The sequence below is a fragment of the Paramormyrops kingsleyae genome, chromosome 14 (genome assembly GCF_048594095.1).
Source record: "Paramormyrops kingsleyae isolate MSU_618 chromosome 14, PKINGS_0.4, whole genome shotgun sequence".
Lineage (NCBI taxonomy): Eukaryota > Metazoa > Chordata > Actinopteri > Osteoglossiformes > Mormyridae > Paramormyrops > Paramormyrops kingsleyae.
Window position 1 is genome coordinate 20,290,860 of NC_132810.1, and position 12,794 is coordinate 20,303,653.

The 12,794-nt window shown below is 46.7% G+C and overlaps 1 protein-coding gene across 2 annotated transcripts in view; it reads left to right on the forward strand.

Annotated features, from left to right (window-relative positions):
• syne1b (spectrin repeat containing, nuclear envelope 1b) overlaps positions 1-12,794 on the forward strand; it is a 98,451-nt gene that overhangs the window by 82,819 nt on the left and 2,838 nt on the right. For both annotated transcript variants that reach the window (XM_072698784.1, XM_072698785.1), the window contains 15 exons: positions 556-718; positions 1,194-1,381; positions 2,099-2,249; positions 2,590-2,772; positions 3,388-3,525; positions 3,729-3,920; positions 4,276-4,600; positions 5,528-5,670; positions 6,303-6,429; positions 6,807-7,018; positions 7,399-7,599; positions 9,704-9,832; positions 10,101-10,313; positions 10,825-10,917; positions 11,978-12,036. In XM_072698784.1, coding sequence (XP_072554885.1) covers positions 556-718; positions 1,194-1,381; positions 2,099-2,249; positions 2,590-2,772; positions 3,388-3,525; positions 3,729-3,920; positions 4,276-4,600; positions 5,528-5,670; positions 6,303-6,429; positions 6,807-7,018; positions 7,399-7,599; positions 9,704-9,832; positions 10,101-10,313; positions 10,825-10,917; positions 11,978-12,036 — 2,517 coding nt within the window. The remainder of the gene's footprint in view (positions 1-555; positions 719-1,193; positions 1,382-2,098; positions 2,250-2,589; positions 2,773-3,387; positions 3,526-3,728; positions 3,921-4,275; positions 4,601-5,527; positions 5,671-6,302; positions 6,430-6,806; positions 7,019-7,398; positions 7,600-9,703; positions 9,833-10,100; positions 10,314-10,824; positions 10,918-11,977; positions 12,037-12,794) is intronic.

The following is a 12,794-nucleotide window of genomic DNA, read 5'->3' on the forward strand; positions in this document are numbered from 1 at the left end:
CAGTAGTTCTCTGAATAAAATCATCCTATACCAATGGTCACCAACTGGCGGACTCTAGTTAATTTAATCCAAATCACATGATTGATCCCCCGCCCCTCTGAGTTGGCAATTTTTTTGGACACTACAGTATAGTTTTTAGACTATATAATATATTTTTTTTTTCCAAGAAGAGAATACATTTAAATGATAAATATTGAATTTTAAGACTTTTAGCTTTCAGATTTTATTACAGTGTTGTAGAATTATTGCGGTGGACTTTCAAACCTTTAAGTTGTGAACAGGCACTGCACATGTGACACCCAAAGTAGGCGTGTGTTAGCATAGCGTAGGAGGTAGTAAATGGCATTATAACATAGCCTGTTATGAAGAATAAGACAGGACAGAGTGCTTGTGTATAATTATGATGTGGGTAGTATGAGATGGTTGCTAATGCAGGGATGTGAGGATGTGATCCATGGTACAGGCCAGTTTCACGTAAGCGGTATTAGCGACGGGTCAGAGAACCTCATGGCGACCCTCACGCTATAAGCTCCGCCCCCAACGCACCACCGACAGGGTGAAAAAGCTGCGGGAGACTCTGGTGGCCGTGCAGCAGCTGGACAAGAACATGAACAGCCTGCGCTGCTGGCTGGCGCACATGGAGACGGAGCTGGCCCACCCCATCGTCTACGACGCCTGCACGTCCACCGAGATCCAGAAGAAGCTGGACCATCAGCAGGTAGGAGGTGCCTTTGCGGGACAAGCAAGATCCTGTGATTCCCTGCTCAGACTATGACATCAGGAAAAAAAATATATATATATACGTATACACAGTGGATGTGACATAAATTATGTGTCACACTATCATATTTTATGACATATGATAGTGTTACACAAATCGGTTTATAAAATCCTGTATCTGTTCATTTTCTTTTTCATGTCCTCCTGTGATCCAGGGGGAAAAAAAACATTTTTCATATTGATTAAAATGTTGATTTTCTTGGTCGTTGCAGTATTTCATATGTATTGCTTAATCACTTCGAGGAATTTTACTACAATTTGTAAAAACAGACAAAATAGAGACAGATGCCTTACAAGCAGTTGTGTCCAGACTTTAAGTGAGAATCAATGTAAACTGTAGCACACTGAGGTTGTACAACGGGAAGAAGGTTTGGCAGTAAGGGAGCTGGTTTTGGATCTTCTCTGCCGACCAGGAGCTCCAGCGGGACGTCGAGAAGCACAGCACAGGCGTGGCCTCAGTGTTGAACCTGTGCGAGGTGCTGCTGCACGACTGCGATGCCTGTGCCACCGAGGCAGAGTGCGAGTCCATACAGCAGGCCACGCGCAACCTGGACCGCCGCTGGCGAGGCATCTGCGCCACCTCCATGGAGAGGAGGCTCCGGTAGGGAGGCGGGTCCAGGGTTGGGGGTTCGAATCCCCTCCGCATGCATATGAAGTTTGTGTGTTGTGTTTTCATCAGATACTCTGAAGTCCAGAACGTACTTTTAGCTGAACTAGTGCCCATAATGTGTGTGTCTATGTATACCCTGTGATAGCCTGGCATCCAGCCCAGGGTGACCCCTGCATTGGGCTGTAAACCTCTAATGATCCCGTATTGGATGGTTGAAAGATGGTTGGATTCTATTACTGTATAAATTACAGAAGAGTAGAGGTGGGTAAGTCCGGTCCAGAGGGTAAAAGTCCAAACCAAGATTTTGTTTCAGCAAACCAGTTGAGTATACTGGACTCTTACTTTCTGGACATGAACTACCCATCTCTGCTGGAGGGGTATGATATTCTGCTTTCACATTTATAAAATAAGGAAAAGAAAATTCATGAGGCACAATTTAATGTTTTTGTGACCAACGTACTGCAGTTTATGATGTAAAATGTGCGTATTTTCATTGGAGAGCTTTACCAACCCTATAAGCCATTAGACCGTAAACACTAATGTCCCACTTCTGTCCATCTTCCTAAAGATGGCTGTGATACATGCTTGCTGCCCCCGATTCTATGATTTCTCTGCCATCTTCTGCTTTTCTCCCTCATAGTGTGTTCCGTCAGTCATTTACGACCCCCCCCCCCCCTGTAGTTAATGCGAATCTGCCCCCCGCCGCAGAATCGAGGAGACGGGACGGCTGTGGCAGAAGTTCTTGGAGGACTTTGCGCGTTTTGAAAGCTGGCTGAAGGCCTCGGAGAAGACGGCCGCCCTGCCCAATTCCTCCGGGGTCCTCTACACCGCGGCCAAGGAGGAGCTTCTGAAGTATGAGGTTCGCAAGACCGTCTTTCCTGCCTTCTGCTGCAGATTAGCAAACATGACACAGAGCTCGTCCCTGACTGAAGGCTTCACATGAATGCAGTGTTAATGCAGAACTGTTCTGATTTGATTTGAATTAATATTTGACCTTAGAATAACTCATATTATATTTTCCATGTTTGTCACTGATGTTTATATTTATGCTTAAATATATTTATCCTTGTGTTGATGAAGCTGTGATCTGTCTATATGTTTTCCAAGTCTTAACTTATTGCTTTTGCTCAATGACCAAATTCAAACAAATAATTACACATCTAAAATTATAACTTAAATTGCGTGTTTGTGTGTGACAGACCTTTCAGCGGCATATCCATGAAAACCTTGCCCAACTGGAGCTGATCAACAAGCAGTACCGCCGGCTGGCGCGGGAGAACCGCACCGACTCGTCCTGCCGCCTGCGTGAGTTGGTGCACGAGGGGAACCGACGCTGGGACGAGCTGCAGAAGAGGGTGGCATCCATCCTGCGCCGACTCCGGGTATGTGCACGTGCCGTTACTAGTGATGGACAAAATGATGCGTCATGAATCATTTGCTATATCTTTTTATTCCAATAGATGATGCCCTTGGGTTGCTTTGTGACCTTTTTTTGAACAGACAGCACCATCTAGTGGAGTCAAAAAATACAGCATACGGTTCATGAAGCATCATTTTCTCCATCACATGCTGTTACTCAGTCATAGGAAACTTCAAGGAAAACATGAAATATAATGTAACTAATCAGTTTGATTAGTTTAATGATGTTTTTTTACATCACTATTTAATGCAGCTATGTAAAACTTCTTTGTTTTTGGATTTGTCAAGTTGCATATCTAAGTTGCCTACACTAAAGTAGTATTAAAGATTATTTTATAAATGGCAAGCTAGAATATCAGTGACTACCCAGCAATAAAAATTGTTCTCTGAAATAAAGTGTCTAAATAACTTTACTGAAGATCAGCAAGAATAACTCTGGATATTCTGTTTGTGTCTTTCATTTGCTCTTGCTTTGTTTAAACTTGGTCCTGAATTATAGATATTCTGGATATTTGTCTGTGTGTTTCTGTGTAAGTATCTTTTGCAAAAATCCCATAATGCATTTTTGTTCCTGGTAGCATTTTATTAGTCAGAGGGAGGAGTTTGAAGCAGCCAGGGACGGCATTTTGGTTTGGCTCACTGAGATGGACCTTCAGCTGACCAACGTGGAGCACTTCTCTGAGTGTGACACACAGGCCAAGATCAAGCAGCTGAGGGTAAGGCCTCACTTTCTGTGCCCACTAAAGTTGGGCATATACAGGGGCGGGGCCACCAGGGCACTGGCTCAAGCTGAAAACTGATTGGCCACTAACTGATTCAAAACATTTCATTGGCTAATGATAAGGTTGGCCTCCCAGTATGACTTATTTCCCATCTGATTGTCCCACCACCTTAAGACTGCCTCTGCACCCTCCTGTAGGCATTTCAGCAGGAGATCTCCATGAACACTGGCAAGACAGAGCGCATCTTCCGCCAGGGGGAGGCGCTCATCGAGAAGAGCGAGCCCCTGGATGCGACGGTCATCGAGGAGGAACTGGAGGAGCTGCAGAGATACTGCCAGGAGGTGTTCGGACGGGTGGAGCGGTATTACAGGAAGCTCATTCACCTGCCGGTAAACACATACGTCTTTCAGCGTCTCGTTTAACGAAAACTGCCAATTCAGTCCAACACTAATCGCAAATGCACAACAAGCTGAGGTACTTTGTATTGTTTGACTGCTATTTTTGCAGATTTTTACAGATTAAATAGGTTATAGAGTCCTATCAACAGCAATAAAATTTACAAGACATATACAACAAAAAATGTCGATATTTGTAAAAAGCCGATGATTACAAAAGTTTGTCGGCGTCAGGTTGTGTTTATCTAGACTTTTGCGTCGCTGGGTAGGTGGAGCATCATTCCATGTTAAGCTGCAGGTATCAGTGCTTTGGTGAGCAGTGCTGGTTCTGCCTCTCCGTGCCCTGCAGCTGCTTGCAGACGACCACGACATCTCTGACCGAGAGCTGGACCTGGACGACGGGGGCGACCTGTCCAGCCAGCCCTGGACAGACAGCATGCTGTCCCCGGTGCCGTCGTCCAGCCGCTCTGCCTCCATCCCGGTGCCCCTGCGGGCCGAGCGCTCGGGCCAGGACACTCCGGCCAGCGTCGACTCCATCCCCCTGGAGTGGGACCATGACTACGACCTGAGCCGCAGCCTGGAGGCGGCCGGGACCCAGGCGCCGGCGTCTGAGCCGGGGGTGCAGCTGCCGGAAGAGGACTTCGGCCTCCTGGGGGCCGCGTCGGGCCTGTCCAGTCAGTTTCCTCTGTCTTTCTGTCAAAAGACCTGCTGTGTTTCCTGCCAGGAAGTCCTTAGCCCAGTTCATGCTACCTTCTCTGCTGTGTCTGCAGAGCTGCCTCTAAGCCAGGGATTTTATCGTTAACGAAAGTTAATTATAAGAGGACATTTTCGTAAACTGAAATGAGATGAGATTCCAAAATCAAATTAAATACTAACAAATAAACAAAAACTATAAATATTGCTTCCGAAAGTAGATATATAAAAATATATAGAATAAAAATATAATAGTATAAATAATACATAGTATAAATAAGTAGAAATAGTATAAATAATAGTGTATTTTTTTATACTGTTTAGCTAAAGTAATAATTTGTTTATCTTTACCATTAATAATAGCTGGAATGTTTTGCTCATTTTGAGGACATTAGTACATAATATTCACTGTGTGTTCATGCAGGATTCTCTAAAGATCAGACACATGAAATCGCTCTACAACAATCAGCGTAAGCCTAGGAATTAAATTACTAAAGCTTACACTGAATCTCAAATAATATTTTATATATTATATGAAAACTAAATAGAAATATATCTTTAAAATGAAAACTAATAAAACCACACCGAAAGCTAAATAAAAATAATTGGATTCAAATGAAAATTGAAAATAATGATAAAAGAAAAATTAAATAAAAAAACAAAGCTATAATAACACTGCTCTATGCAAAATTGAAATTGGGGCCCCTTGCCCCAACACACACAAACACATGCTGATCATATGGGGGGCCCCAGGTGGCCCCTGGGCCATAAACAGCCGCTTTGTTCGCTTATGCCCTTGGGCTGGCCCTCTGTGTGTCTGCTGTTAGTGAATATTCTAACACAGTTACACCTTTCCTGGGTGTAATGTTCCTCGGGTGAGCATAATCGAACCTTGCTCCTCCGGGCAGGTGAGGCCGGCTCCTTGGAGACGCACATCCGGAAGCTGGATAAGGCTCTGGACACCAGCCGCTTCCACCTGCAGCAGACGGAGAACATCATCCGGAGCCGAACGCCTACCGGCCCTGAGCTGGACACCATGTACATGGGCTATGTGAGTGTAGGATAGGCCATTGTTACAAACTTACTACAAACCTTCTTTGCCATTTGACATTAAATGGTCTTTAAATTGTCATGAAATGATCATCAAATGGGTTTTCATGTATGACCCAGAGACAGGGACTCGAATTTGTGACTCGGACTCGAGACGCACTCCAGTTGCTCTTAAATTGACTACCGATTCGACTTGCAACTCATTACATTTGGACTTAGACTCGACTCTGACTCGTTGATAGCGACTCTTGAACAATGGGAGTCTTTACGCATGCGAAGCATTGAGTGTACACCACTCCCCAAACCATAAAGGCGTTAAACACATCACAATGTGCAGCTATGCACAGGGCATGAAAAATGGAGCCGGAGAAGCGTGATGTCAGGTGATATCAACAAACAAACAGTTTTGTTAGTTTTGAAATCGACCTTAGAAATGTGCTTAGGTGTTTAGTATAAGACAGCTCACCACATATGTGTGTGTGTGTACAGTGCGCTATAACGCAGTGCACTGCACGTATGCTGCGTTGGGATTCCATGACCCAGTTCTCTGGGATTGGCCAACTGAGATGATGTCACTGTTGCTGAGGCAGTAACCATGGCAACCCTATGAACCGGCCCCACCTTCTTCCTCAGATGCGTCTCCTGGGTGAGTGCCGGAGTAGCATAGACACCGTTAAGAGGGTCGGGTTTGAGCTGAAGGAAGAGGGCGACAAACACTCTGGGCTTTTCAACCCCAACAGCGCTGAGACCCAGACTTCTGGTGAGTGACTTTTCAAAAGACGCTGTCAGGTGAAGACACACATGCCCCAACCCCTCCAGCTTGTTCCATTAATGATTAGGCATAAAAAAACATTACCAGTGAAGTAGAAATGATGTCCATCTTCAATACTGGTTACCCTAGGGCAGGGGGAACCACCACTGTAGTCTGTGCAGCGCACAGTGCAAACAGCCCATGGGTCAAATGAAGCTTCATGAACCGTTTGCTGTATTTTCTAACCCCACTAGATGGTGCTCTCTGTTCATAAAAGGGCTCAAAGCATGCCCCAAATCAAACCAAGAGCACTATCTAGAGGTCAAAATATACAGCAAATGATTCATGAAGCTTCATTTGCTCATCACTACGTATTTGTGCCTCAGGCGTGATCGAGCGCTGGGAAGTGATCCAGGCCCAAGCACTCAACAAGGAGCTGCGCATGAAGCAGAACCTGCAGCAGTGGCAGCAGTTCAAGTCAGACGTGGGCAATGTGTGGGCGTGGCTGAGCCGGGCGGCGGAGGAGCTGGAGCAGCTGCGTGGCCTGGACGTTGGCACGGACATCGACACCATCGAGCAGCGCATCAAGAAGTTCAAGGTGCGTGGGAGGTGGGGGAGCACTGTAGGGGGCACTGTAGGCCTGAAGCCACTGAACCCCGCAGGGTGAAGATTTGGGCATTTGAGACATGTCCCCACTATTACCGTGGGAGCACCATGTGTGTTTAGGGGGGCTGAGGGTTCCGGGTTGATTTGGTACCTACCAATAGTGGGGGGTGGGGGTGCACTGCAAAATTTACTAATCCTAACCCTAACCCTAACCCCCACTCTGCAAATTTTACTGAGAGCACCTTATCATAACATAAGATTATGCAAAATTCACAACAATTTATTGACCCTCCACCCTGCTGTGAGCCCCCCCCCCCCCCCCCCAATTTCCCCAAGGAAAAAACATGTTGGATTGCTGTACCCCCCTTGCAGGAGCTGCACAAGGCCCTGGACCAGCGCAAAGCCATCATCCTGTCCATCAACTTGTGCAGTGCCGAATTCCTGCAGTCGGATACGGATGAGGCCCTGGAGCTGCGGGGCCAGCTGAAGGAGATGAATGACCGGTGGGACCAGCTGGGTGCCTCACTGGAGGAGTGGCGAGGCCTGCTGCAGGATGCCCTCATGCAGTGCCAGGTAACAGCACCCCAGCCCCTCTGCAGGACGCCCTCATGCAGTGCCAGGTAACAGCACCCCGAGCCCCTCTGTAGGACGCCCTCAGGCAGTGCCAGGTAACAGCACCCCGAGCCCCTCTGCAGGACGCCCTCAGGCAGTGCCAGGTAACAGCACCCCAGCCCCTCTGCAAGACACCCTTATGTAGTGCTAGGAAACAGCACCCTGAGTCCCTCTGCAGGACGCCCTCAGGCAGTGCCAGGTAACAGCACCCTGAGCCCCTCTGCAAGACACCCTTATGCAGTGCTAGGTAACAGCACCCCGAGCCTCTCTGCAGGACGCCCTCAGGCAGTGCCAGGTAACAGCACCCCAGCCCCTCTGCAAGACACCCTTATGCAGTGCTAGGAAACAGCACCCTGAGTCCCTCTGCAGGACGCCCTCAGGCAGTGCCAGGTAACAGCACCCTGAGCCCCTCTGCAAGACACCCTTATGCAGTGCCAGGTAAAAGCACCCTGAGCCCCAACGCAAGACACCCTTATGCAGTGCCAGGTAACAGCACCCCGAGACTCTCTGCAGGACGCCCTCATGCAGTGCCAAGTAACAGCACCCTGAGCCCCAACGCAAGACACCCTTATGCAGTGCCAGGTAACAGCACCCCGAGACTCTCTGCAGGACGCCCTCATGCAGTGCCAAGTAACAGCACCCTGAGCCCCAACGCAAGACACCCTCATGCAGTGCCAGGTAACAGCACCCTGAGCCCCAACGCAAGACACCCTTATGCAGTGCCAGGTAACAGCACCCTGAGCCCCTCTGCAAGACACCCTTATGCAGTGCAAGGTAACAGCACCCTGAGCCCCAACGCAAGACACCCTTATGCAGTACCAGGTAACAGCACCCTGAGCCCCTCTGCAAGACACCCTTATGCAGTGCAAGGTAACAGCACCCTGAGCCCCAACGCAAGACACCCTTATGCAGTGCAAGGTAACAGCACCCTGAGCCCCAACGCAAGACACCCTTATGCAGTGCAAGGTAACAGCACCCTGAGCCCCAACGCAAGACACCCTTATGCAGTACCAGGTAACAGCACCCTGAGCCCCTCTGCAAGACACCCTTATGCAGTGCAAGGTAACAGCACCCTGAGCCCCTCTGCAAGACACCCTTATGCAGTGCAAGGTAACAGCACCCTGAGCCCCAACGCAAGACACCCTTATGCAGTACCAGGTAACAGCACCCTGAGCCCCTCTGCAAGACACCCTTATGCAGTGCTAGGTAACAGCACCCCGAGCCCCTCTGGGCCATATATGGCAATGGCCACAAGGGGCACTGGTTCTTCACTCATACAGTATAAAGGTACTGTCACAGGGGACTGCAATGTTGAATATTATACCCAGGGGCATCAGATGGGCATGGACACTCTGGCAGATTCAGGGGCCCAGCACTTAACAGGGGCCCTTGTCAAATCGGACGGGGGTCTGATACGACATTTTGTAGTGGACCCAGAATTTATAGGTACCCCCTGATTATACCTTGGTATCTGTCATTAAAATGGTCAAGTCACTTCAGATATTAAAATGCCTAGGTGCAGTATGCCTTCATGCAGTGGTAAGTAACCCCCCCAACAACCCCCACCCCCCAATCCCACTTCAGACCCCTTTGGACTGTACACAGCAACAAGGACAGCAAGCAAAAAATTGTGTTACCATGGCAGAGCGATTCTAATGTGACCCACTTGGCGAATCCAAGTCAAGAGTCGGGCGTATTTGGAAAAATAAAACTTCTTCGAACTGCATATTCTTGTCAGGGATGTAGCATGAATTCTCAGCAAATCAAATTCATGTATCCACTCATATAAATAAAAATTAAAACTAACTATGTATCGCAGTGCATTTAGAACATAATAACATGATGGATTTGACAGCTGTCTTCAAGCATCATAGATGCAGTGCTATACAGATACGGTGATACATAGGTACAGTGATACATAGATGCAGCGATATATAGATATAGTGATACACAGATGCAGTGATACATAGATGCAACAATATATAGATACAGTGATACTAGGATGCAGTGATACATAGATACAGTTATACATTAACAGATATCCGTTTTTCCTCCTCACATTCAGGATTTCCACGAGATGAGCCACGGCCTACTGCTCTGGCTGGAGAACATCGACCGCAGGAGGAACGAGATCGTCCCCATTGACTACAGCCAGGATGTCGAAGTGCTCCACGAGCATCACAGAAACCTCATGGTGTGTGCCTAGAAACTGTCTGCCATTTTTTATTCTTCAAGTTCTCCTCAAAATCTGAAGAACCCTTGAAAATTTGTTGAATATCTATAACATTTAAATACTATTCGAGTGTGAAGTTCAATATCACCTAAAATAAATGTGATGAAAGCCTCATGAGAAATTATTGTATTTATAACTCATACTAAACATAACTTGCATCCGAGTATAAATAGTGATATACAGAAAATAGACTGATAGGCTAATTCCTCATTAAAAATTGCATTTGCAGCAAATTCGCAGAGAGCTGCTGGATTCGCAGCTGAAAGTTGCCTCACTGCAGTACATGTCCAGGCATCTGCTTGTCAACTCCGAGGGCAGGGACTGTCTGGAGGCCAAGGAGAAAGTTCACGTCATAGGCAACCGGCTCAAACTGATCCTGAAGGAGGTGAACCGGGACATCCGGGGGCTGGAACGGACACTGGATATCACCAGCAGCCAGCAGGTCGGTCCTTCACACCTAGACCCACTTAACTAGATCTAGACCGATGTGGTTCAGTAGGTGATTTGATGGTCACCAGTTCAAATCCCTGCATCAGCAGAGCGATTTCACTATTGGGCTCTTGAACATGACCCTTAACCCAGCTGCTCCAGCGACTATCAGTAGGGTTGCCACCCTCCTCTTCAAAAATTTCTGGGCCTTCCTGGCTCTCTATGATATATCCTGTTGTGTCAGTGGTGATGGGCAAATGAAGCTTCATGAACCATTTGCTGTATTTTTTGACCCCACTAGATGGTGCTCTTGGTTTACTGAGGCATGCTTTGAGGCCTTTTATGATCAGAGACCACCATCTAGTGCAAATGGTTACAGCATATGGTTCATGAAACTTCATGTGCCCATCGCTACCATACAGTATTGTTAGCTTTTGAGGCCCACATAATGTTGCATAGCATCACTAGATTCATGTCCCTTGCCACACTTGACCAAAGCACACCTCTCTGTGCGGCTCTCGCAGGATCTCTCGTCATGGTCATCAGCTGACGAGCTGGACACCTCTGGATCGCTGAGTCCTGTGTCGGGGAGGAGCACGCCAAGCCGGAGGCGATCGGTAATGTGCAGACGTCACTATCAGCTATGCACCCCCCCCCCCCAATCCTCCTTCCCGCAGTAGCTGGGCGGGAGGGGAGGGGGGTCATCTGTGCCCCAAGTTAGCATCTAAAGGCGACAGTGCCCCTTAAAACTTTTCTGATTGTGGCCAAAGTCACCCTGCCATGAGACAGTTCCTCTGGTTCCCCCCCCCCAAATTCCTATTCTCTGTTCCCATTCTGATCCACGCATGCTCTGCTGTCCCACAACCACTGTGCTTCTCCAGGGGGTGAGAAGACTGTTCCTCCCACTTTTCATTTCCGATTGCCCATATATGAAATTACAAAAATATCTTTAATTAGGCCAAAGGAGCCACCATATCTTCCATGAAACCCTTCAGGTTGACTTTCTGTCGCCATGCCTTTGACATCCTCAAAGATTAAGGCACAAGGGACACTGGCTCTTCATGCTCAATAAGCAGATGATCACAGAGTGCGGTCAGATTTAACATCTCACCTCGACTTTTATGTCACTAAATTGGGCAAATCACTTGAGATTTGGAATCCATTGGCTCAATTGATAATTTGGTTTAATTCAAAGACAAATACTAGTTATGACTAAAGTATACTATATATGGATTATGCAACTTTTTTATTTGTACAATTGAGTACAATTATTTGTACAATTGAGTACAAAGGTTACAACGGAATTTAGAATAGAATTTTAATTTATATTTTTTCTCTACATTTTCAACATTTTCTCTGCGTCTTCTATGCTTGCATTTATAAATGATCCCTGTGAAGTCTCTAAAATTGGTAGTTTTAAAAACATACAATGCTCAAAAACAAACATTGTGTATACATTGATTCTGATCAAGACCTATCTTTCCCATGAAAACTATTGGTCTGAATAGCCAGTTCCCTCGTTTCCATGGGTTACCGGTCTGTTGTCATCAGATTTTGTTGCTGCATGTGTTTTTCTTATTTTATTTTACTCTATTCTTTTTTCATTGGTAGCTTGCCGTTTTTTGGCTGGGACTGAACATTCTCTTTCTTTGCCCCCCCCCTGTTCATTGCAAACAGCCACGGGGCAAATGTAGTCTGTCAAAGCCTGGACCCTCAGTCAGACGTCCTCACCGCAGGTACCTCTCTCACGGTCTCTAGAACTCCCAGAAGATAATGGAATTTTGCTATGTGGTATTGGACCCACAGTGTTGCGTCTATGACATTGCCTGTCCTGGCATTTGGACCTAATCCTGTTTGATCAGGTTGCTGGCTGGTAACTGTTATACCCAGATACATACACCACATCAAAAGATGTTTTCACGTTAATTTTATGTTAATTACTATTATGTTACTACTGGGTAAAACGCAAAGACCGTTGCTTCTAAGAGTGGAATGTGTCAATCATCTAGGAATTCCATTATCTTCTACAATTCTAGATGCTACACAGATGTTAGGTGATAAGTGACAAGAGAATCGCCTAACTTTTATACTCTACATTGCTTCACGATGAGGGCTTTTTGCTAATAGTCCTTGGTTACTTTACAAGGCTGTCGAGATGCGCGTGTAACTACCACAGTTTGTCCTGTTTCCCTTATAACAGTAACCTTTTGCAGTGCTCCTCTGACCCCCTAGGTGAAAGTGTGGTCTCAATGTGTGGCTTCATCTCTCGCCACTTGCCTCTTGTTAACTTTTCGCCAAACGAGCAGCCCGCTCCGCCTGTGCGTGCCTGTCAGGCAGCTCTTTCTTCTGTCGCTAACGGCCTTCCCTCCCTGTTCATTTGTTTTTTTATGGCTTTCACCTGTCAGGCTTCTGTTGTAATGGTTTGGGTGCACTTTGGTCACTGTCCAATAAACAGATTCACAGGTTAGCTACAAGACTTATTATGAAATTAATT